The sequence below is a fragment of the Simochromis diagramma genome, unplaced genomic scaffold (genome assembly GCF_900408965.1).
Source record: "Simochromis diagramma unplaced genomic scaffold, fSimDia1.1 OVJJ01000387.1, whole genome shotgun sequence".
In the NCBI taxonomy this organism is placed as follows: Eukaryota; Metazoa; Chordata; class Actinopteri; order Cichliformes; family Cichlidae; genus Simochromis; species Simochromis diagramma.
In genome coordinates, this window is record NW_024387152.1 from 3359873 (window position 1) to 3385795 (window position 25923).

At 40.4% G+C, this 25923-nt stretch overlaps 2 protein-coding genes and 1 long non-coding RNA gene across 5 annotated transcripts; 1 reads left to right on the forward strand and 2 right to left on the reverse strand.

Moving 5' to 3' along the window:
- Positions 1–2681: 2681 nt before the first annotated feature.
- On the reverse strand, positions 2682–13542 carry LOC120743766 (trophinin associated protein). 3 transcript variants are annotated; one of them, XM_040047600.1, is made up of 14 exons: positions 13356–13542; positions 12967–13065; positions 12409–12646; positions 11887–12316; positions 11580–11698; positions 11410–11461; positions 10956–11101; positions 10796–10850; positions 10601–10689; positions 10434–10505; positions 6999–7094; positions 6592–6898; positions 6064–6266; positions 2682–3101 (listed from the first exon to the last, which is right to left on the reverse strand). In XM_040047600.1, the coding sequence occupies exons 2-14, from the start codon at positions 13026–13028 to the stop codon at positions 3039–3041; spliced, it is 1932 nt and encodes a 643-aa protein (XP_039903534.1). In that variant the 5' UTR covers positions 13029–13065; positions 13356–13542; the 3' UTR covers positions 2682–3038. The 3 variants fall into 3 exon arrangements, with proteins under 3 accessions (XP_039903534.1, XP_039903532.1, XP_039903533.1); XM_040047598.1 differs by having other exon boundaries at positions 11884–12316; positions 13356–13541; XM_040047599.1 differs by lacking the exon at positions 13356–13542 and adding an exon at positions 13282–13315 and having other exon boundaries at positions 11884–12316.
- Positions 13543–14057: 515 nt separating this feature from the next.
- LOC120743770 lies at positions 14058–14482 on the reverse strand. Its single transcript, XR_005698262.1, has 2 exons — positions 14315–14482; positions 14058–14235 (listed from the first exon to the last, which is right to left on the reverse strand). It is a non-coding gene; the product is annotated as an uncharacterized LOC120743770 (long non-coding RNA).
- Positions 14483–15958: 1476 nt separating this feature from the next.
- Positions 15959–25720, forward strand: LOC120743767 (differentially expressed in FDCP 6 homolog). The gene is made up of 11 exons (XM_040047601.1): positions 15959–16193; positions 17854–17994; positions 18109–18294; positions 19117–19344; positions 19437–19583; positions 22395–22503; positions 22595–22893; positions 22979–23145; positions 23454–23652; positions 24486–24576; positions 24915–25720. The coding sequence occupies exons 1-11, from the start codon at positions 16098–16100 to the stop codon at positions 25106–25108; spliced, it is 1857 nt and encodes a 618-aa protein (XP_039903535.1). The 5' UTR covers positions 15959–16097; the 3' UTR covers positions 25109–25720.
- The last annotated feature ends 203 nt before the right edge of the window (positions 25721–25923 follow it).

The window sequence follows — 25923 nt, forward strand, 5'->3', positions numbered from 1 at the left end:
AAGGAACGTGACCCGGAAGTAGAAGTCTATACCTCAAATAAAAGCACACAGGTTAGAATTGGCTTTCAGGTAAACAAAGATTTTATTTATTTATTTATTTTTTAACTTATATAAAAAAGTTGTCTTTTAGCAAAACGTTTCAAATATGCTCTTATTTATTTATGCAGCATGATTTAAAAGCATAATTATATTAGCTGCGTGGAGCGATGACCCTCAATTGGTATGGAGTGGCAAGAGTGCCAAAATGAAATAACAAAAATACATCGTAGAAAACATTCATTTAAATAATTATTGAAATTATTTTTCAATAATTATTTAAATAATTATTTACACTGTGACTTGAATGCATCTTACATTTGTAGATTGTACAGCTTTAAATTTGTCTCAAAACCCCTATGTGGTCATGCAACGTGCCTGTAAGTGCGTATAAAGCGATTCGTCCACACATATTTAAGGCTTTGTAACTGAGTGAAAGATGTTAGGTGTGGTTTTAGACAGTTGTACACACAGAAAGAATTTTGAAATGAGAAATGATCAGATTCATGAGCTGAACTGAATAAATTGTGCGTAGATTTTTTCAGGTTTGGATGTACATTTGTAAAATAGTTTTACTTGTGAAGCATGAGCGCGTGAGCCCTCAAAATACACAAAAATCACTGTATGCATGAATAAATATTTAATAATATTTGAATGAAATGAAATGAAAATAGCAGAGAACAGGCCTACTTATTTGTCTTTTTAAGACATATATCATGTATCTGGCAAGATGTTTAAGAATAAAAGGTCCATTAATGTGTAATGATTTGGAAAGGACATAAACACTGGACTAATTATGAAAAAGGCAGTAAAAAAATATGGTACACCAGTATATCAAATAATATTGTTTCATCAACAGATTGTTCTGTAGATTTCTCTGTAAAGCATTATACATTTACACATAATTCTCACAGCTAGAGTTTAGAATTAAGCTGGATAGATATTAAAAACATTAATTCTGGAGTAATGGAAAATATTGGAGCACTTTAATAAATAAGCTTTACCTCAACAAATCAACAAGATATTTAAAAATTATCCCACTACATTCTTACCCCAAAAAATCTTGTGTATTTGGTGAAACAGGAACAGTATTTCCCAATTTTACTTACAGTTTGAGCTGCTTTCCTCTGCCTTTGCTGTTGGTAATTTCATTTCAAATGCAACGAGTCCACACCACCACCCATTCAACTGACTGTGACACTGCATTGACTCATTATCAGGGCTCTTTCTGTCTTGACTGTACTGGCTAACCAATCACATGCTCTGAAAGTTTAAGTAATTTCGTAAGCCTAAAATAATTAAATAGTGAAATAAATCAATTGTTCTTTTTAGGAAAAATGAATTTATATGTTATGCAATAATTACAAATTTCATCATTTATTGTTATTATTATAATTCTGTATTTAATAAATAATTTATGGCTTTCACATTACACACATTTAATGGCATATATAAGAAATTAATTATGTTTTTAATAAATTATTTATTTATTTAACATTTAAATAAATAAATAATTTAATAATTATTTAATCATGTATTTATTTATTTAATTTTGGCACTTGCGGTGCCCCACACATTAGGTCTGTATGAACCTGTATTTGTGCTTTAGGCATTTATCAGAAGAGCTGAAAGTCACCAAGGAAACTGGCAAGTAATGAATCAATCAAGACTTATTCATGATCAATAAAAGATTGGACTAATTAAATTTAAGTTAATGTGTGCTGGGTGGTTTCAGCTTTAACTCTGGCAGTGTTCAGTGGTGTGAGAGTAAAGGGGGGAAAAGTAAAAAACAAAACAAATTTAAGTAGATTTTTCTTTGCATAATTTACACAAGGTACATATAACCTCCATAATGTTTCTCCTGTTGCTCCTGTGCAGGTTAGGTCTGCAGTCTAGTTCAGCATGAGATGTACCTCCATGAAAACCTGCTTTTAATCTTGATGTTACCTCACTAAGCACCAAAACTTGCTTCATGCAAACCTCTGGACGTGGATGAAATCAGCCCATGGGAGCAGAGGTGATTCAGCAGCTGGCTACATTTCTCATATATTACTCCATAACTCCTAACAGGACACCTCATCACATGACTGAACAGGATGCTTTGCATATTTCTAGAAAAATGGTTGACCTTTATATCTGGCCAAGAAATAAAGTGCAGAATGCAAGACGGTATGAGATTTTGCATCACTGAAGTGTCGTTTCCATATCTCAGTGCTACATGTGAGTGGGGCAATGATGATTTCAGCAGCTCTCTTATTCACAGGAGCACAGCAGGTAGCTCCGGATGTGTGATTTGGGAGACTTTTACATTCTACCTGACACAACTTCAAAGGGATTTGTGTCTCCTCCCGGGACCAAACTAAGGATCTTTGTGGCATTAAACGAATGTGCAAACCTCTACACCATAGCGCCACTACTTGATTCTCTAAAATATAGCAAACTGTCAATCTTAACCAAACTTAAAGCATCATCTTCACAAACATGAAATAACTGAAGGTAAAGACATGAAACAAATATTTGTCTGACACTATTCAAAGTTCGTTTTTATCATGGGGTCAAATCCTGAGATTACTTCCCATAAATCAACAAATCTTAAATTGTGTATGTGCTTAAAAAAACAAACAAACAAACAAACCACACATGGCCAGACAGTAACAACTATTTATTATAAACACTGTACATCACAGAGATCCTAACCATTGATCCACATGTACACTACAGCCAACAGCACTGATCTGGTGTGGACTCTTCATTGACCTTTTAAAAAAATATTTTTTCCAACACATACATTGGACCTAGGTCCCAAAAAGATAACTTTTAATCTACTTTATTAAAAACATACAAGTGTCTGTAGTTATGAAAGAAAAACAGTATAATTTAGATATACCCTTTTTCTTTTTGGAGCAGCCATTGACCTGGCGGCGTCAGTGTTCGACAAATATTTGTAAAGTGAAGTCAGCGGCGTTTCACAGTGAAAGCAAACACTGCAGCTGTGGTGCAAGTCAACTGTCCTGCAGCGGAGAAGGCGGACCAGACGAGAGATCGGAGCCAATTGGGACAAATCTCTGAAAAACAAAATCAAGACAAATATTTATTCTGACTGTGTTGTGCACATCAAACACATCCGACCACAGAGAATATTTAAGCTGCTGTCCTGATGTTCGAGTGTTCTGTGAAACACTCAGATCACACAGAGTCTCATTGTGGTCAGTATTAAGTGCTTTAAATCTTACATCAGCTACAGAAGGAAAAACAACACCAACAGACAAATAGAACTGAAATTAGTAGCACAAACTGACTAAAAGGTTCAATTCGTGCTATAGAAAATTACACCTTATTCCATTTACACAGCATACTTTATACACCTTTAAAGCAAAACCAAACAAGAAAAGATAAAAATAAATGTCGACAGTTTAATATTTATTTACCTCGTCCTACTGCAGACGTACACCTGTAAATCGTCCTGAACTGTACTTTTTTCAAATATGGTTTAAACAACCCGTGAATACAGTTTGGAGGTAGATCATTTTGTACATCACATGTGCAGGGTGAAAAAGTGTGAATTAATGTAGTTTAATAAATAGTTAGTAATGTGTAATTGGTGAATAATAACCTTAATCCATTTATAATTCTTACAGCTTTCTTCTGAAGCTTATAAATTGGACTCGTATTTGTTTCTACACAAGTTTCTATGAGGGAACAACAAAGTAGGTGCTCTCCATTTCTCAAGAAAACTCAACATTTTAAGGAACATATTAGCTTATTATTACATTTGACAGCACCGAGGGTTCGAAGATCGCAGGCATCCAATAACAGATTTTCAGCCTCGATTTCTCTGGGTTCATCGAATCCTTTAATGATATTAAGTTCTATACATGATGAGATATTCAAAGTCTTCATCATTTTATGCTGATGAACATTTTTCCGAATTTGTTCCACAATTTGTCGATGCAGTTTGAACTTCTGCCTCTCTGAGATGCTATTTTTAAACCCAATCAAGTCATTGACCTGTTGCACATTAACCTAAACGTCTGTTTCTTTTAAACACCACTAACTTTTCCAGCCTTTTGTTGCCTCGTCACAACTTTTAGGACGTTTTGCTGCCTTCAAATTCAAAATGAGCAAAGACTTTTCTTAAAAACAGACATCATCTCAATTTAAATGTTTGACATCGCCTGTGCTTGGAAACCAGTGCATTTTGCTGTTATTTACATTTTATACAGCGTGCCAATTTTTTGAGAATTGGGGTTTTATAATGATGTGTAAAACCACAGAGGACACATGCTCATCAGATTACTTGATTTTAGTGTCTGTAATTAGCTCGCATATCTTAGACACGTCATTACAGATCAAACGACAGATGATGAAGAGGTTTACGGAAAAATGATACAAATGCACAAGCAAACATCTTCTTACGCCACTCTTCATGTGGAAACTAATGATAATAATGATACGATCTTTAATATGGACGCACTGGTACAAGCTGTCTGTTTGTGAGAAAATAATGACGTGTTTAATGTAACTTTGTTTTTTCCTGGACCACTGAGTGTGAAATAAAGATGGATTGATCTTCTTTAAGATATCTTTAGCTTCATACACTGCTGCAACAGTTATTTGTACACCGAGGGTGAAATCTCCAACTGATTTGTGCACAATTATCACACCCAATAATCAAACCGCCAAATATTATATATTTCTATAACTGATCATTAACATTGCTTTAAAACTTTTATTCATGTTCCAGAGGGTCTTCATTTGAGCTTTTCTGTGCCACCACATTTCCAAAACATGCGCGCTGTCGGTCTATTAAACTGACTGTTAAGCTGAAATGTTCACATAAATGATCAGAGAACAGCATCCAACCAAGAATGCACTGAAATAAAGCGTAGCGACTCTTTGATGATACTTAAAAAGGCTTTGATTCTATGCTATAAACAAAAGAAGAGGTGGTGAATGTTGTTTACAGGCAAACACCAAAACCTGTTTAGTGGCATGCAACATAGGATCAGTGTGAGACTACAGCATCTGCACTGTGTGAACAGATGAAAACAAAACGTGTCTCCTTTCAGAATTTTCTTCCAGATTATGGCTTCTCTGAGGTTTTATGATAAGCAGTAGTTTGGAGAGCCAACGTACGACTGAAAGCGCTTTTTCTTTTGTGTTTATAGTGTGTCCGTTCAGAGGGCGATCGTTTACTTTGGTCTTTCTGTTTATTTAACTTTTTCAGTCAATTCAGAAGATGACTTTGTGCCTCTGTGAGAACATCCACTTATCTGTGTAGATGCTAGAGCTGCAAGGCCACGTGTCCTCCACAGAGAACAACTACTCCTCTGTGGCGTCTGTGTTTCCTTTCCACTCTTATACAGCACCAATGCACAACAACATGGCGCCTCGAGGCGCTTTATATACTGAGATAGTGAGGTAAAGAGCCTGCAGACAACCCTAACAATAAGATGATCCCCTATGACACCTTCAGATCCCTGCTGCAACATCACCTGTGTTGTGCAGGGTCTATTTCTTTTATGTTTGTACCATCATGGTTTCCTTTTTCTTGGCTTTTCAAAATGGAATAATTTGAATAAAAGTCACAATAAATCAAAATCTGAACCTGTGTTGTTCTGCCAACTATAATTTTCTTTAGAAGCACATTCTGAACTGAATACTTCCATCCATCCACTCAACCTTGATCCAGTTCAGGGTTGCACTTTTGCTCTAGTCCAGCTGTCATAGAGGAAAACATGAGGTCCACCCTGGACGGGTGACCAGTCCATCACAGAGCTGACATGGATAGAGAGCCACACACACTCACTTTGACACCTACGGCCAGTTTAGAGTTGCCACTTAACCTAACACACACGTCTTTAGACTGTGGGAGAAAGCCAGAGTACCTGGAGAGAACCCACTCAGGCAGAGCGACAGCATGCTGGTATTTTCAATTCAATAAAAAAAAAAAGAAAAAGAAAAGAAGAAACCATAAAGCAGTGATATAAAGTTTGTTACACTGCAGATTGTCAGAGCTACACTTACAGTGGACTCTTCGAAGTGCAAAATGGAGGCCAGAGGGTTTCCACAGGAAGGTCGAAGGGGAGCAAACCCAGGGGGAGCCCCGACAGACGCTGATGTGTAGGTGGCCACCTCCTCGTCCAAACGCAGCTCCTCCAGGGGAGGAAAACGCTTGCGCAACATCAACACTGCAGAACTCACAGAGCAAGTCTTCTGACCAACGAGATCTGTGACAGGAAAAAAAATAAAATAAATATCTGCAGCCTTCGTAAAAATTAATTAAAGAATCTAATTATTTAATAGCAGGAAAATTGTGTCAATTTTTGTCACTTTTTAAATCAAATATTGTGGTTCTTTGTCTCCTGGCACTCGCTTTTAGTCTACACTTTAATAAATGTCACAACAGGCACACAACATTGTTAACCCTTTCCTCCATAAAGACGACACTTGTGGTTTTCACACCACGAAACCACTCGGTTCAGAAAACAGCTTCGATGGTTACTCCGAGTCAGCTTTCAAGAGGTTAAGGGGAGTGTGATCGATCAGAGTTACCTCTGTGCGGGCGCTGAACAGCAGGGGTGATCTTACAGCTCGGTCCTGGCACAGCCGGCACCTCGCCGTGCACTGGCAGCCCCTTTCGCTCTTCTGGTGAAACTGGAGCGCACTGATCCTGCAGAGCGGAGTCCCCCAGCTTCTCTAAACGCGGCACTCTGAACAACTTTTTACCCGTCGAGAAAAAGATAACAGACTCTCTGTGCTGGGCCTGCAAGAACATCTGTTCTCCCACTAACTTCTCCTCCTCCTCCTCATCATCGTTGGTCCTGCTCTTCTCCTCCTCTTTGTCACAGTGAGATTTACTCTGGAGACATGAGTAGAAAACAAAAATACACTGACTGTTAAGCTACTACTTTAATCAGAAGAACTTAATTTAATGTGGATCGGTCGCTTCAAATTCTCACAGCTGAGGCTTGAACTGGTCGCTGCTCGCAATCTTTTTCTGTCACATTTGCGCTCTGCTCTTCTTCTTCTTCATCGAACAGTCTCTGGACCACCTCCTGCAAAAGGTTAATGGAACTGTAACTGACACAAAATAAAATGTGCATTTGTCCCCAAATATATTGTAGTTACATGATTTTTTAAAAGTAATAATTTTATAAATTATTATTATTATCTTTAAATCTATAGCGCATCTCTCATTATTCCATGTTAAAAAAAAACTGTTAGAAATTACTCTTACAGGTTTTTGAGTTGAGAAATCTGTTCTCAGCCCACGAGAGCGATCTCTGCTTTTTACCTTTTCACACCTCATTTATAGGCCTCATTCAAAAAAAATTTTTTTCCCACCACAAGCATAAAACAACATAAATAGTTATTTTATAAAGAAAAACTTTGGATGTGGAAACTTAATGCAGCGCTCTCTTTCTGCTTCACCTCTTTTCCTGCGGCGGTGCCCAGAGTTTGAAGTGTTTTACATTTGGAAATTTGTTTCTTTAAGATTTAATTCCTTTGTTATTTATAATTCAGTTTGGTTTCATCATAGTCCAGACTGGGTTTGCTCATTTCATTTTCTCGTCTTTATTGTCCAATATGTTTATGTTTGTTATATTGTTTTTACATCTTTTTTTTGTTTTGTGTAGTGAGGTACTAAGTAACTTAGTAACTAAGTAATTAATTACTTTTGAAAATAAGTAGTGACCAACACTGCTGGTGAGCAGAATTTTCAGCTTGGTACGTTAGTGTTCATCAGTTAATCATAAAACATTTAGTGCTTATAACAAATATATTATGCTAAATAAAGACAGATTTTTCCACAATGGATATGATAGTAAGAGTTAGTAAAGCTCTATTAAAGTCTCCCTCTGCAGTCTGTTGTTTCTTAGATTCAGCAATGAAACTGAATTTAAAACAAAACATAGATGACATTCTGTCACCTTGGCAACCACCAAGATCTCACTGCCTACAGACATCCAGTAACTCTCATTGGATAATGTTAATAAATATCTTTCACTAAATATGAACGTTTTCTACCTGTCCTTGTTTAAATTATGAAAGAAGTTATTATGCCTGAGAATCTCTACAATGTCGAATACTTTCCACTAAACAGTTGTTTTCTACTTTGGTTAGTTTTTTTTAACAACCATTTAAAAAACATATTTTGCTTTTGTTTTATTTTTTTATTGCAATTCCTGTAGAGTAGCTTTTATAATGTTAATTCAGTGTGTGCTACAAAATAAAAGCCTTTCCTTTACATTAGGTTTGTGGGCATTTTATTTTGAATTGTTCCAATCATGGCACTCCGCCAAGTAAGAAGAAGAACAAGAAGAAGCGGAACTGTCTGCGTCCCCAATTTCACCTAATTGGTCTCAACATCAAGTCCTAAAAATCATATTTATATACAACTAAATTGTCAGTGAACATTTGAACCCCTCTCGGTCGAGACAGAAGGCCACCCCTTCCTGAGCCCGGTTCTGTCAGAGGTTTCTCCCCATTAAGAGGGAGTTTTTCCTCTCCACTGTCGCCAAGTGCTTGCTCATAGGGGATTTGGGGGCTTTTTTTTTTTTTAACACCAACCACTGATAAGTTCACTGACATCAAATTTAAGACTCAGCAAATATGGAACTGGATCATTCGTCATCAAGTGAGGAATCATCCATTTAAAACATGTTTGCTGAGGCATATTTAGTTCTATATAAATATGATTTCTGTCACACTAAGGCCAATCACAGACTAATTTGGACAATTGGTAAAAATAAATAAATAAATAAATTAGAAAAATTGAAAAAAAGTAGTTGTGTCATTGTTTCATGTAGATTTCAAATAACATGCCATTTTATGTCAACATATTTCTGTTACATTTGTGGTGCTCGTGGTCTTATATTCTTATGATCCTGTTTATTTGATGAGTAAATCCTTCTGCCTTGCTTCACATATTTACTGCTGCTTGGCTAGCTTTAGTCACGGTAGCATCAGCACGGGTAGAAACAGATAGACATCAGAGACATCACATGTAGCTTGTGTTTATGTTCAGAGTGACATCTGATTTAAAAGCAGGCAGCAAAGCACTGAGCAGCATATCAGTCAGCACAGAAAACAAGTGCCATAAATGTCATCAATTAGGCTGGAATAATTTGCTTCTAGTGGCTTCTATTGTAAGTGCTTTACATTTCAGCATGACATCCTGTATGTGTCCTACACTGAGGACACTTGAAGCTGGTCATTTTCTTAGAATGGAGCTAAAGATAAAACCAAAACAAACCAAAACTTTCATAAGAAATCTTTATTCTGCAGTAAGGGACATTAAAAACCTAATAATGTTATCATTAAAAATATTAAAATGTGAAATAAGAGCAAAATGTATGTTTGATACATTCAGTCATGAGTATTTTATACTGTTATTATTCCTGTTAAGAGTATCTGGAATATGCACTTCTTACAGTGGCCCTGCTCAAATGTAGGTAATGTTAGACATGAGTCTCCTGGAATTAGACCTCAGTACTGTTAAAGTTGAGTTACTGACCCGTTGCTGTGTCAATAAAAGTGCAAAAAATAAGAGTGCTTCTGGTGTTTTGCTTTAAGATAAAGTCTCATATTTTTTTGTAGCTTTTTGAACAGATGGTGTCTTATTCTCAGCACTTTTTTCTAATTATTGTTCTCAGAGTTGAGATTTAATTCTTATATTTAACTCAATCAAGAAAGAAACAATTCAGTCTCTTTCCTTGTAATAAGTCAAATTTTCTTCATTTAAGCATAAATTTTAGACAGTTTTGTCTAGTTAAAACTTTGTTATTGCTACAGAAGAATATTTATTTTACATTTACAATTTTTTTCCTGGGGACCCTGTGACACCCCTTGGAAGAGCCGTATGCTGTGGATCTCTTAAGATGTCACTGCTGGGTTTGTAAGGCCATGTTACTCCTAAATTTCTATCTTGTTCAAAGAGAAGATATAAAACAAAGTTCTAAGCTATTCGACCTTAGTGTTCTCCTTTTTTAAAAAGAATCGATAAAGAATCGAATCGTTAAACAGAATCGAAAATGGAATCGGAATCGTGAAAATCTTATCAATACCCATCCCTACCTGGATTTGTTCAACATAGATATACTAGAAGGTATAAAGAGATGCTTAGTGAGGCGTATTCGCAATGAAGGATGTCTCGCTCCTTCCCCACCGCTCATCACTCCCAAAGTTGGGATACTGACATTGTAGCTTAATATTTTAAAACCAAAAAGCTTTTTTGGTTAAAACTTTTTATGTGTTCATTTAGATTAGTTCCTGATTCCCTTTTATGGTGACTAACTAAACAATATTTACGCAAAGTACTTAAGAACATCTTTTGGCACTGCCACACACACACGGTATAAAATAATAGGTTAAGTCAGGGTTTCCCATCTCACCTCCTGTTGGGGCTGAAGGTTGGTTTTGCAACTCTTGAATCCAGGAGTGCCGTATGGCGACTGATGCCATTTCTGCAAACAGAAGCATTATGAGTTAACGCGGTGATTGTGCACAACACAACAGACTACCTGGACAGAGTGCCAACATACAATAAATACATACTGACCATAGCAGACAGGGGCTGATGTCTGGTGTTGCGGACTCTCTGTGGGGTCCATTTGTTCAGCGCCGTCTCTTTGAGTGCTGCTGATGCTGCTGCTCAGGAGAAAAAAAGCCACGTCACATCAGATTAAAAGGACAACGAGATAAGAGTGCTTTGGGTTTTATAAAGATAACGAGTGGAGCGAATGCTGCATCTTACTTGCTGGCACAGCAGTCGCCTCTGGACGATTTTTTCTAACCGGCACTCTCTGAGCCTGAAGACAGAAGAAATTATTTCAAAGGCAGCACTTAAAAAGCAAAAAAAGCAATAACAACAATGTAACAAGTATGAGGAAGTACAGAAGTGAACACAAATTTACTGTGTAGATTGAAGTCGCCCTGCTTGGTGGACAGACTGAACTTCGGGGTGTTGTGCCCACGGGCCCTCCGGCTTTCACTCCCTCGTTCTGGAGGATGCTTTGCAGCGCAGCGGGGTCTGGAGAGAACTGCACAGACTTCACTGATCCTGTGAGAAAAGTACAGACAACAATCATTTAAATAATATGACGTAAGTGTAATACTGAACATTATGAACACCCAACTAACACTGCCTGATGTTTAGTTTGAATAAAATTGGCTTCCAGTTAATGAGACTCATAATTGTGGCATTTTTACTTGGGGATTTTACACAGGACGAGAGAACACACACGTATAGTGAGATATATTTATATAGTATTTCAAAGGGACTGCTCAGCCATCTACTATAAAATAAGTCTTTTACAATGTTCACATGTATGTGCCAAGCGCATGCTGTGTTCTCCATCTTACACTGACCTGCAGGGGCTCCAGCTTTCTGTCGGCTCGTCATGACGGACACTCGCTGGGGCTGCACACATGATCATTGGACACCTTTAAAAAATGTTTACCTGCTGCAACTACGGGCATTAAAAACAAGCAAACAAAAAAAGCATGATAAAGAATGCACTGCTGTGAATCCAACTCACCAAATAGTTGTACGGTTTGGACTGCGGAGTCGTAGGCGCCGGACCTGTGATGCCCACTCCTTCGTTCCGGAGGATGCTAAGCAAAGCCGCGTGGTCAGGCTGGAAGTTCTCCCCCTTTTCTATAATGCAAAAGAAAAAAAGCCCAAGAGAAACTCTCTTAATATCTTCATTTTCACTAGACAAAATAAATGGATTTCCATGGATTTAAAGGAGTGAGGGAAATACAGCCTGCAAGCTTTAAGTGATTATCCACAAAATATAGGTGGAAGTTTGTGCCTTAGATGCGATAAATAAACAAGCTTACCACCTTTTGAAGAATTGCACTGCGTGGTCCGACTAGCATGTGCTGTTTTTGAATGGTCTTTTAGACTGAGCAGGTTCATGCTATTCAAATAGACCTCTGCACTGGGAGCAGGCTGTGCAGAAGTAGCAGCACTATCAGGACGGGATGACATAGTGGTGGACAAAGATGAAGTCTGAAATGTGCTGGAAGGCCCAGTTGGTCCCGATAGGTGGGAAGCATCTTCTGTTGTCTTTCCGAGAGGCTTCCCTGCAGCTTTGGTTGAGTCCTTGTTGCCCTTTAAAGCGGTTGGATGTTTAGACGGTTTTGTGTTTGCATGAGTCCAAAGCTTTGGGACAGCCAGAGGTTGGTTTTCAGCAGCCGTTCTTGTGCTTTTGGGCTGTGACAGGTTAAAAGGTACAGGCCGAGTGAGTGGCTTTTTCTTCGGCGCTTTTCGCTGCAGAAAAAGGAAAACGCTTATTAAACACATCAGACTAACCCGAGTAAATAAAAATATGGAAATCTACAGGATCAAAAGGAGATGCTTACAGCCAGAGGTTTCTCCTCCCACCTGCAGTGGGACTGACTGAAGTCCGAGGGAGTCTGAAGATGGAGGGACTTTGCAAGCACCGGAAGCCTGCTTATACCTGCTTGCAGAGGTGCCTTTTTACCAGTGGCTGAGCTTCCTGGATCTTTGTTCTCAATATCTTTGTTGGAAAGGTGAGATGCTGACATGGGTTTGGAAGGCTTTGGGTCTGCTACCTTTTTGTTTTGTTCATTCTTCATTCTGAAAAAAGAAAAACCGGTCAGCTTTGTCACACAACCCAGCTCGAGGCTGGGAAATCACCAGAGGCAGCATGCAAAGGGGGAAAAAAGGGGGAAAAAACTGATCCAAGGACAAAGAAAACCAGACAAGATGGGAGGCAGATACAGGAGAGGAACAAGCTGCCTGACATTTTTAATACCAGTACTGATTTGATACCTGAGATTTAGAAAGGTATATTTTACTATGAGACAAACAAATAAACACGCTTCTGTAGACAGACCAAATAAGTCCCAGCTCTTAAATTCTATATCAGTAACTGCGGCTCAAATCATCAGTCTCACCTCATAAAGTCACTGCGGATTTTATTCTGACTCTGTTGACGAAGGATTGGAGAAGAGTCCATGATGAGGAGATAAAGCTGTGAGGAGCAACTGAAGCAACTAAAGACAGAAAGAAATTAAAGCTGAGCAACCAAAATACCAAACAGGCTTCTAACAAGGGTAGTATGGAGATGGGCAAAAGACACCAAACATGCAATGAAAACAACAACAAAAAAGAAACACGAGACTTTAAAACGTTAACATGTGCTGATTTAAAGTTCTCAAACAATCTGTCTAATCGTAAAAGCGCATGCCTGTTAGTAACACAGTACAAACCATCGTGCTGACTTGTGAAAATTACCCCAGAGAAGCTAGCTTTACCCCGATCACAAGCCTGGCTACATACGGACCTTCTGTGTTCCTATAATTCAACAGAGTATCCGTTTCTTCCTTCCGATCATCCAGTAAAGTATTTCAGACCGGAACAGCTCCAAATGTTTTGGTTTATCGGGTGTTTTGTGCAGATTTAAAAACCACTAGCCCCGTCTATTCTCACCACAGTGGGCTGTCAACTTCCTGGACTCATATGAGTTTGTAAAAAGCGCGCTTTGCCATTGGTCGAAATAAGAATCCGTATCAGCCAATGGCCGCGTGCGCTTTGGTCAGGATAACGTCTTCGACCAATGAGAAATGGAGTTTCATAAACAACTCCATGGTAACGACGCGAAAGTTGTTTTACCACGTGACAGCGTGTTGCCGCGGCTTCCCCCTATGTGCAAAGTACAGACATTCAGAGAAACCTATAATAATAATAATAATAATAATACAATCTACATAAAGCGGAGCCATTTCAAGGATATAGACTTCCAGAGCTAAAGTAAGTGGAGTTTGATTTATTTGACAAATCATGAGGAATATTAGAAGAATTTTAGATTTTTTGTTATTTTTATTTTATATTCAGATATTTTAATATAAAAATTGTTTAAATCAATGGGATCACGTCAGTTACTGACGTAATGGTTTTGTTTTGTTGTTGTTTTTAATTTACATATTGTCACGGTCTGGGTGGCAGACCGTGGGGGATGTTGGAGAAAAGGACCCAAACGCTGGACTTAGTGCAATGAACAGTGCATTTATTTACAGTGGGGGTAAATGTACACCACGCAATAAGTCTCCAGAGTGCTCCCTCAACTCCTGTGTTGTGCCTTCTCCCAAGTGCTGGTATTCCGTGCTCTCTGCCCCTGTGCCTACGCACACCCTGTGCGTCCTGCAGTCCCGTGTTCCGCTCTCCTGAGGAAAAAACAACAGACGCAGCCGTTATGGCACCAACTCCAGCAGGCATACACTTAACAGTACTTGAGACACTGACATGGAGTCTAACTCAACGATCCTGCGCCGGAGGAAGCTCCATCGCTCTGTTAAGTAGCTCCCCCGACGAGCCCGATCAGAAGCAGGTGTGTGAGAACCTAGGCGTGACCGGCAGCCGGCAGGGCCACGCCCATCAGGCCTGCAGGTGGCTGTCCTTCATCCTTCAGTCACACCCTCAGACACCCACACCCACACACCAGCATGGAACACAAGAGCACAGTGCAGCAAACATACATCCAATACACTAATAACAATAACAATAACAACAATGGTCCACACTGTTCACGAACCCCGAGTCCCCGGAACCGGGTCCGTGACACATATTTGAATATTGATGTCAGAGGTTCTTAAATTCATTGGACAGCACTAAGGTAAAGTCAAGCTACCAAGCCATTCTGCATTTGTTAGTATTTTATATGCAAATATAAACAATATAAGGTAAACTTAGCTAACAAGAAGTCTACATTTAACAGACAGCTGCTAAAGTAGCGATGAGACAAGCTAACTTAACATAAAGCTTATGCAGTGATCTTAGAGAAACAATTTGTGCTGCCCAAAAAATCTTTTAATCATCCCTGAAAATTCACCCTAAGGTTAGATCTGCAGTGCTCAGAGAAACTGCAAAAAAACCCCAAGAGCTGCATTTCAGACTCTGCAGGCCTAAGTCAGCATGTTAAAGATTAAAGTTCGTGACAGTACGATTAGAAAAAGACTGAACAAGTATGGCTTGTTTGGTAGGGCTGCCAGGCCTCTTCCCTCTCAAAAGAACATGGGAGCACAGCTTCGATTGCAAAATCATATCTGAACAAACCAGAAGATTTCTAGAACAGCGGGTAACATCACCAGTGGAGGGGTGATGATTTGGGCTTGTTTTGCAGATGCTCTGTGGCCTTGACTCAGGTAACAAAGTGGGTCCTCTACCAGTTGGAAGGTCAGTGGATCAATCCATGTGGCAAAGTACACTTGGGGGAAGATACCCCGAGTTTCCACCAGTGTAATCCCAGTGTGAGCGTGCTGTGAATGTTAGAAAGCCTTTGGACATTGATACAAGTACTGTAACAAGGTGTGTGATTGGGTGAATGAGACTTGTAGTAAAAAGTATTTTGAGTGCTCAACTGTACAGAAAGGTGCTATACACATGCAAGGCCAATTATCATTCACTGTCACTTAATTGGCTCTTTATGCCTTATTTATGTTCACACATCAGTGCAGGTATCACCCAAATAAGCAGGACCTTGAAAACAAACTGAAAGATTACTTCACAGAGAAATGAAAGTAAAAGCAGCACTGCCAGGAGCCCATCTAATTACTAACTTAAATAATAAACCTTTATAATGAATGGCAAATTACTTTCTTTCCAAGGTGCACAGGAAGGGGATGGAGATTTTCAGTAAATCAGTGATATAACTTTAGAACATTAAAAATATAAAACTGTAATAACAACACTTTTTGCACAGGCGCATAAGTACACTACTAAACCTAGCAAGACACTTGTAGATTTCTAGGCAATGCATAATGGAGTTTTTTCTTTTAAAATTTTCTAAGGATTAAAACGCTTCTGCCACTGCAGGGCAAGATCTGACGCTGCGGTAAACAGCGAGACCTTCCCTCTTCATCACTGACCACTGTAATCCAGCAGGTGCCGCTGCCAGCAGAACAGTAAAGCCCCATGCCTGCCTGAAAGCAGCAGCACAGCGTGGGTGTATGCCTGTCACCCGTGTCAACAGTAGAGGGAAGAAGAAGAGACGTAGAGGAGGAAACCAGAAAATAACGCTGCAGCAGACATGGACTTGCGGTCTGAGCTGCTTAAATCCATCTGGTATGGTTTCACAGCCCTGGATCTGGAGAAAAGCGGGAAAGTGTCCAAGTCTCAGCTGAAGGTGAGTGAGGGATCGTCTACCTGGAAGATGGAACTAGAGAAACTTTTTTTTTTCCTGCCCGAGAACTTACTCATCTCTTACCGTTTACCCTCGTTTCCTACCTCGTTGCATTTTACATCATGCGGGTTGGGTGTGAAGGAGGTGAAAGCAATTTCAGCAACAAAGCAAATTAAATCTCAAGGTTTACTACTTTTACTATGTGTTTATGTGTCAGGAAATAATGGTGTGCAACGTCTGATACTACTTATCAGAAAACATCATCATCATTAACATTTCCTGTGTAAAACTCCGTTTTTTTCAGCCGTGTACTGCCCAACAAGGAACAAATTTGTTCCCCCTATTTTGAATAAAATGCTTTCAGCTGCTGAAAGAGGGCACAATATGCACCTCTGTCCGGCGCGAGCACGAGAGTAACAGTTTGCTCTCAGTCTGTACATGAATGGGAGCCCTCATCTCCAAGCTGTGCTCACATTGAGCCTCCATGTACCAGCTTGTAGTGCAAAGGGACCCTCTGGCACAGCACCGGGCCAGAGAGCAGCCTGTTGAATAGAGTAGGTTCACAACATGAGGCCGAACACGTCAAAAAGGACATTGTCACAGGGAGAGCAGGGATAAAGTGGACACATGTTGGTGACCGTTGTCTCTTTCCACAGAGCCTAAACGAGGCTACTGTATGTTGCGTTGATCTCATTGTTATGTCACTCGGTCTCGCTGTGGCTCAGACTCCATTTCCAGCCACCTCCACGCTCCTGCGAATGTGCCGCCCGGCGCTCCTGGCTCTCAGCGAGTCAGCCTCATGACTGGGCTTATCCCCCCTCGTGCCTTCAGCCTTCTCTGAGGCGCCGCGCTGCTCAGAGGCACTCGCAGGCAAACACTTTGCATGCTTTGGCCTCAAAACTGACAGATGTTGTAGCGTTGGAGACTGGCGACAGGATGTGGTTATGGCTCAACACACAGAGAACCTAGCTGTCTGATAAAATGCACGGTAGCTCAAGATGTTGCATGGTTTCAGCTGAAGAAACAGAACAAGAAGGAAAAGCGTTTTTTAATCTAACTGTTTTTCACATGCTGTCAGTGATGCCACTGCTCACAAAGAGTAAAGTGTAACACTTGAAGTTTCTAATAGAACTTGGAGATGTTTTCCTGAGCTCGATCTTCATCTTTTTAAACTTTAAAACGGTCATATTGCTTTACTGATGTCGTTCCACTCTTAAACTAGTGCGTCTGAACGGTTTTCCAGGCAGCTTTCCTAGAAAATTAAAGCTTTTTGCTGACTCTGGTGACTCGTTTTTTTCCATGTTTGAGCAAACACATTTTTTTTTTTTTAGAAAAAACGATGCAGCAGAAATTTAAAAGTTCAGTTCCTCAAACACTTCCCTGGCCTTCATTCTCTGATTCAGCAGCCATCTATATAAATATATTTATACATCATGTCACTTAACTTTTATATTCTACAGAAAGTTTCATCCTTCCTAACTCATGACGTGTAATCTCTTTTTTTAGACACATAATTATTAATTTGTAGGCGGATGCGGTTAGCAGCCTCACAGGACAACAAATAAAACATTTTGCACAGTCCTGTGTTGGACAACGAGAACTGAAATGACTTTCTGCTTCAGTGTTTTTCTTTGTTAAATATCCTCATATTGTGATCCTTCAGGTATTGTCTCACAACCTGTGCACAGTCTTGTGTATTCCACATGACCCCGTGGCTTTGGAGGAGCACTTCAGGGATGACGATGATGGCCCAGTTTCCAGTCAGGGTTATATGCCTTACCTCAATAAATACATCCTGGATAAGGTGATTAAAAAAACCCCAAACAAGTGTGCTCAGTTTATTTCAGCGTATTGCGAGCCCCATGTGTTTCATAATTCAGACAGCTTTTTTTAAACCCCTGGTCTTGTGTCTTTGTAGGTTGTGGAAGGTTCTTTTATTAAGGAAAACGTAGACGAGCTCTGCTGGACTCTTACTGCGAAGAAAAACTACCAGCCAGACCGAAGCAGCAGCACCATTTTACCAGACAAAGATGCTTTTCGTCTCTGGTGCCTTTTTAATTTTCTCTCTGAGGACAAGTACCCTTTGGTTATGGTTCCCGACGAGGTGGGTTTAACTCTTAACTCTTATCATTAGTACGATGCATTGTTTATCGTATTGAAAATGTAACCGAAAGAGGAAAAAAATCACAAGTGTGTGTGGCAAAAGAAACCCGTTTCCAAACTTAGACCCTAAGCTACTCAACATTTCCGCGCTCTGTTGTTGAGTCTGAGATTGCACTCAGTAATCTCTGACCTAAAAATGCTGTTGGATCTTTTACAAACACCGAGTACACCAGCTGAAAGTTTGTTTCTTGCCACCATGGAACATGGTGCTCATGTCACGCAGCAGTGTGGGCTTGTTTCTCACTTGCAAAGTCTCATTTTGGTTTCCTGTCGTGTATTCTTCACAGCCGCTGCCAAGAGAAAGCCCCAATCTTTCAAGGGCAGGGTCGTTTCTGTCGCCCTCGGTTTAAGAAAGCATTATCCAGTTGTATTTTGGAGCGTGTTTCACACATCAGCCACTGTGCAAAGCACTCTGTGGTGTAGCCAGGGCTACTGTGAGGTTATACTGTTACTAGAGAAAGCCTTATTGGGAAATAGCAAAAGCTGCTTTCAGCTACACTGTTAGATACAATTTTTGCGGTTGTGTTTTAAGCAGAAGGATTCAAACTACAAATAAAAGCGTAGTAACAAAGTAATATTAAAGCATTACTGTGAATTAGTCCTTAATAAGCAGGTGATGGTCACTAAAAATGGTAAATTCAATTTTAAATACTCCTTAAAACTGCACACAATGGTGATTGGTGTAATATATAGCTTGCTTGAGTGCAGCACAGCATGCAGGGACAGTCCAGCTGAGTTATTAATACTGTCTCTTTCCATGCAGGTGGAGTACCTCCTCAAGAAAATATGTATGGCTATGAGTATTGAGTTCAACTGTGTCGAGTTAGAGGACTTCTTCTCTCAAGACTCAGTGCAGCAGAGTGGAATTACTGTTTGGACGTTTCTAGAGATGATGAACTCCGGGAAGGTAACCAGAGGAATTGATGCGAGCATCATCAGCATGGCTATAGAGGAAGTGTACAGGGAAATAGTTGGTGACGTCCTCAAAGAGGTAGGAAACTGATGTGCCTCCAGAATGCTGTTTTTGTTCCTCCCAGGTGAGATTTATTTCAGTGATCTGTGTGTCGGTTTGGCTGCGTTCAGGGCTATCTATGGAAAAAAGGCCAGCTGAGGAGAAACTGGAAGGAACGGTGGTTCACCTTAAAGCCGAGCAACCTGTCCTACTACACTGGAGAGGACCGCAAGGACTGCCAAGGCAATATAGCCCTGGATGAGAACTGCTGCGTGGAGGTAAACAGCTGGAGAGATAATCATCTGTGACAGCTAGAGAAACTCTTAATAACAAAATCTCCACAGCAGAAATACTCAAGCAGGCGTTTAAATGACATTCAGGCAGTGGTTCTCAGTGTAGGGCGGGGACTTCCCCAAGGTGCTACACTAAGGTTTTTTTGTAGTTTTATTTTTTTATCACGCCCCTCACCTTTGATTTAACTTGTAACTTACTACAAAATTTGAAATCCTGTCCCTCCAAAGGTTAAACAAGACAAAAAAAAGGGGAGCAAGTACAAAATCCAGCAAGACCCTGGAATCTGGTCAGATTAAATGTAATTCATACATTCAGTTTATACCTTTAATTTTATATATTTCAGTTTCTTTTAAGTCAAAATTATTGCTTCACGTTTACAAGAGCAAAGAATTTTTTTTGGAGTCTGAGAGAAAATGAGACCGCCCTCACAGTTAAATCAGCACAAGTCGTGTCGACATTAATAAACATGCTATAAAGAGAAGAAATTTAAACGTGAAATGTTGCTGAATAATCCCACTTTTACTCGGTGGCTCATGATTTTCTTTTATGATGCGGGATGAGCAAAGGTGACACCGAGCCTCTCTCAAATGACTAAACTACCTTTCATAAAAGGAAGTAAATAACTGCAAAATCCAAAATCTTTCTACTCCAGTGCTTTGACTTGTGTTGGTACTGCTTCATATTTTGGGTGTCATAATGAAACAAGGTAAGACTGAAAACTGAAGCTTGCCATGGGTCATATTAAAAACAAGATTTCCTCACAAATCTCGCAGAGCTCAAGGGAACTGAGGCGAATAGTGTGCTAGTCTCACTCCTAGCTGAAAGTGAAGCAGAAGTAAGAGTGCAGCGGTTGCTATATAAGGTGTCTTGGTCACTTTTCGTGTGGACACAGCCTCAGTTATCATACTGCGTAAAACACTTGCAAGAAGGAAATTGGAAACCGTTATTAGGTTCTCTGCATTTATTGCTCATAAAATGTGGTCTGAAATTCATCCCAGTTACAGTCAAAGATGACTAAAAGCGCAATGAGATCTATTCTTGTATCAGCTCTGAGTAATTAATCGCAGAGCAGTAAGTGAATTCCTGAGTGTAGTAACTTGTAGATCCCCCCCTTAGCAGTCACAACATCCATCACATGCTTCCTGTGGCTGTTCGTGAAATATTGCAACATTTCTGGGACGTCTTGATTGATCAGCCCTCTTCAGCTCATGCCACAGACCATTTGTTGACTGGTCGCATTCGGTGTCTGGACTTCCACGCGTGCAAGTCATTGTGGCGTTAATCATGGCGAAGTACGCATGCCGAACAGCCCCAAACTATGACTATGATGAGCGATACTCCACCTACCGTGCTTTGCAATTAGGAGGAGGTTTCATCGTGGGTGTGCAGTGCCCTTTCCCCCCCGCATTGCATGAAAGTTCACGTTTGTCTCGGCAGTCCACACAGCGTCACCCCAGGTTTATTACAGAATACACAGGTGGTCCTCAAGAAACGTGAGCTCGTCTTTACGATGGTTTTTGAGATTAGTTGGACTTGATGAGTACACAGTAAGAATCAGCTGTAAACAAAAGGTATTTCCTCATATGAGGACTAATGAGGGTTTATTTCACAGAATAACACAATAAAGCATGAAACACTTTATTAAGCATGAATGAAGCCAAAACGTAATCATGACAAAGTCTCATTACGATGACTTAATTTGTTTTAGCACTTGTTTCTTTATAGAGTCCTTTAACTATTTCTTTCTTCTTCTTGATGAACCACATGTTTGATTTGGCAAAAACTTGATGGCCTACCTAAAAAAAAAAAAAAGTAAAATTTTCAGTTTTAGAAATTCACTGGTGGAAACAACCGCTTTACTTGACAGTTAAGGAAGAGAAAAGTAACAATTGTAAATGACACACATGGTAAACTACTCTCATTTTTTCCACTAAGTCCATTTTGGGCTTCTCTAATATTTAAGGTTATGGTACGGTTAAGGTTATCACCTGTGTAGATGATGTAGACCTCAGAGGGTTAAGACTACTTCGGTTTTGTGTAAATGCTGCATTGGACACATTAACTAAGGAAATGAGAGTTGTGCAGGTGCTTTGCTGTTAGCTGCTCTTCTTACCTCTTTGAATACTCAGGTTTGTTCTCTTGTTGTGATCACCGCAGCACGCCAGGCCCCAGGGAACTAGCAACACTCTTAATATCCCTGCCTTGTATTTTATTGTGGACTGATTAAATACCGAGGCCTCTAGCAAAGCTGTGGTAACATTTTCTTGCTTCTCTTTATGCTTCTTATAAATCCCTAAGGAATTTACTGTGATCGAAGCATGGGTCACACCTTCAACTGGAACATCTTATTGCAACAGGATTCTTTTAAGAAAAATCTCGAGCAAAAAGTTTTGCATATTGTTTCCAGCCTGGACCGTGACTGATGACTCATTGTGTTCATAAAAGACATTTAAAGTACAGCTCAGATTATGATCATTACAATGGTGACTTGGAATAAGTGTAGACCACAATATTGCAAAAATCCTGGCAATATAAATTCTTGCATGAATAACTAATTGAGTCATAAGTTCATCACTTCACCCAGCATGTGATACTTCAAAGGAAGCTGCTGAAATTGTGTTATATTGTAGGAAGCAGATGTTTTTTGAGCTTTCAGAGTTGTTAGAAAAATGTCCTTTTCCTGTAATTGATGTTTTTCTCCTTTATTTTTACAAAATAGACTCAAAAACTGCAAAACCATTCACCGTTAACTACTCAGTATTAAGAGATAAACTGGGTGTCCCTTTTTTGAACAGGTGCTGCCAGACCGAGATGGGAAGAGATGCATGTTTTGTCTTAAAACCCTCTCCAAGACGTATGAAATGAGTGCGTCAGACACCAAACAGCGACAGGAGTGGACTACAGGTTAAAAGAGACTCTCATTCATCAATTCACATCAATTTTTAAAAGATTTAATTATTTATTTAGACGTTAAACATCAGTGTCTTCTTTGCAGCCATTCAAACGGCAATCAGGCTGCACGTGGAGGGGAAGAAATCCCTCCACAAAGATCTGAAACTTAAGCGACGTGAACAGCGTGAGCTTCGGGAAAAAAGGCGACAGGCTAAGGAGGAGGAGCTGCAGAGGCTGCGGGCCTTGCAGGAGGAACGGGAGCGCAAGCTGGCGGAGCTGGAGCTCCTGAAGGAGGCGCAGAAGCAGGCTCAGGCCCTCCTGGAGCAGGATGAGCAGAGGAGGCGCCAGCAACACGAACAGCTTCAGCGTGCCCTGGAGATTCAGCTCCGTGAGGCTGAGGAGGTGAGCATGGAAACAAAGAATGAAAGATTTTAAAAGCATAAAGATGCAGATCGACTTTAACTTGCTTCTTTCTGTGTGTCACAAGGCACGAGTCAGTATGCAGGCAGAGATGGCTTTGAAAGAGGAGGAAGCAGAGAGGCAGAGGAAGAGGATCCTGGAGTTGGAGGAGATGCAGAAACGTTTGGAGGAGGCGCTGCAGCAAGAGATTAAAGCCAGGCTTGATGAGGAGGCCTTCCGCTATGCTCAAGCAGGGTAAAGTTGTTTAAGCAGCTAGCCAGGTGTGCAGTGCAAAAAGCTTAGCGCAGGGTGGTGGAGGTTGTGTTGTGTACAAGCAGCATTTAATAAACTCTGTTGCTGAATTAGTTCACATTGCGTTATGTTCCTGAGGAAGTTGAGCTGCAAAGAGGAAGTTGTTTAACGCTGCAGCCACCTAGACCATTGTCATTGCACTCTCGATTTATCCCATCCCAGGTCCAAAGTACCTCGCTGATGAGCCCCCTGCATTTATCACAAATGATCTATTCAAAGTCTAACTTCTTTGCATTCTACATCATGCTCAGGTTGTTGGCTGAGGAGGAGGAGAAAATGAAGGCTCTGATGAACCTGCAGGAGGAACAGGAGGAGTACATTGCGAAGACACAGAGGGAGAAGCAGGAGCTGAAGCAGGAAATGGAGGCCAAATCCCGGGCCCTGGAGGAGGCGCAGAGACAGCTGGAGGAGGTTCGAGCCAACCGGCACAGAGTTGACCAGGACGTTGTGGTAGGTAGAAACCCTGACACTGACCGTGTAACTCAGTTACAGCATGTTATCGAAGCTAATACCCCTCAGGCCTCAGGCCCCTAATACCACTGCAGACCCCCTAAACATGGAAATAAAGAAGTGAGCTTCTGCTGCTTGTCGTTTTTAAATAAATCACCACAGAATGTGTTGATGAGATCAGCGAGAGGCTGTCCTGTCGCAAGAGTCACTGACAATCTGACACCAAACCAATAAACAGAAGTTAAGTTCAAAATAGGCGCTTAAAACAACACACGAAAGCATCTCACGAGCTACAAAAAAAACAACCACCCACCCATCACAGTCCCTAGTCATCAGATAAAGTTAGATAACCAGGAAGTGCTGCAAATATAACTTTGAAATTCTTAATGATAAGACAGGATGCCAGATGGCAGAGACTTTAATGCGACTAAACAGACTGCCGTCGTGATCAGTCCCTCAAAAGCACATCAGTTATGAACAGGATTCAAACAGGACACCATTTTTTTCTCTTGTGGCGTGGTGGCTACTCTGTCTTTTTATTACTTTCATTATATTTGATTTTATTTGACAAAATCTGGCCTCGAGAGTGGCAGTAGTGAACCTTAACCTTATTGAGATGCAAAGTTTAACTTTTTAATAAATTGACCAGTTGTAGGTGGTTAAAACACCAGCAGCACTTTGTTTATTTATCAGGTCACAAACAAAGAGCAAAAAGGAAGCGAGTTCACGTCTTAGTGGCTCTTCTGGGTACTTTTCAACAGGCCGAGGTTTTTGGGAAGCGTTTGTCAGTTCACTTGTTTATCAGTAGCCGCTAAGCTCTTCTTCTCCGGCAGGCCGCCCAGAGGAAACTTCGGCAGGCGAGCACCAACGTCAAACACTGGAATGTCCAGATGAACAGACTGATGCGGCCGATCGGACCTGGCGGTATGTGTCCTTGCCTGCTCAGAGACATGACAGACATGCACCGTTTCAAGACCAGATTTTCAAATGTTTCTCGCTGCATTATACCAGCAGAGAAGTGTTAACCACTTCTAGCCCTGTTGTGTTGCAGCCAGGACTGATGTGACCATTTGCTTAGCTCAGGGGCTGTGAAGTTTAGGTCAAAATAGGTGGTTCATATATTTCATTTTGAACTTCTGCAAATATACTTCCTTAAATTCGATACTATACTTTATTTTAACTGTGAATTCTGTTTTTATTTTTGGTTTTTGTTTCAGCCTAAGTCTGATTTCAGTTGTCCGCTTTGTTGTTTTCATTTTCAGAGAAGAGACCATCGCTGGGAAGCTCCTTCACAAGCTTCCAGATCCCGACGCAGCGAGACCCCGGGCTGCGTCTCAGAAGGAGTTCGGGATCGGGGGATCGGGAGGAGAGCAAAGAAAATGTTGACAGCAGAGCTGGATGTGATTTAGACAAACGTCACTCTCATGCATCTAATGGCGACATGGATATCCCCTAAAATGATGAGTCATAGAGGCTGCCTCGTCACAGGAAGGGCAAGAGATGGTTGTCATGTTTGTGAACAATATGAAAGCGGCGGGGATATAGCTGAATTTACCGTACTACCACGTCTACTAAATGCTGAAATATTACTGACCTCGTATCACAGACAGCAACAGTTTAAAAACATTTTAACGAGAGTGCGTTTTCCAATATCTCCCCTTCTCAAATAATCCTTTTCTGCCGCCTGTGTGAGGCCTGACGTGAACGTAACTGATACCTCAGCGGAAAGAAAATGAGCGGTAAGAAAGATCCTGAAAGTACAAGGTTAGCTCTGGTGTTCAAAGAGAAAAGCCTACACGCACACAGGAAGCTCATTTTTGTGCAGCTCTGTAACTTAGACGGATACCAATGTTTCATTTCTATTGGTACAATTTTCGAGGTTGTGGGAGGTGGCTTAGGTTTTTTTGATCTAGAAACTTGGTTCAGTATTAAAGTTTACCACAATTTCACTCCTGATAAACAGGAAAGAGAAAGAAGAGGCGTGAAAGAAAAAAAAAAACTGTCATGACCTTCCTGTTTTTAATGTCATTTAACATTACTGTAAATAAAGAGAGTGAAGTTTGAAGCCGTACCTGCATCTTTACTGTGTTAAACTTAGTGCATTGTGCAATTCAAAGAAACTTTAAGGCAACTTTTTGTTTCAAATCTTAACCTGGTGCTTCACACAGTGGAAAAGCTAAATAAGAGTTTGTACAAAACGAGTTGTAGTGACGCAGACGTGACAGAAATGCAAAAGACCACACGGTGTGGAAGTAAGAGTCGCAGACACTG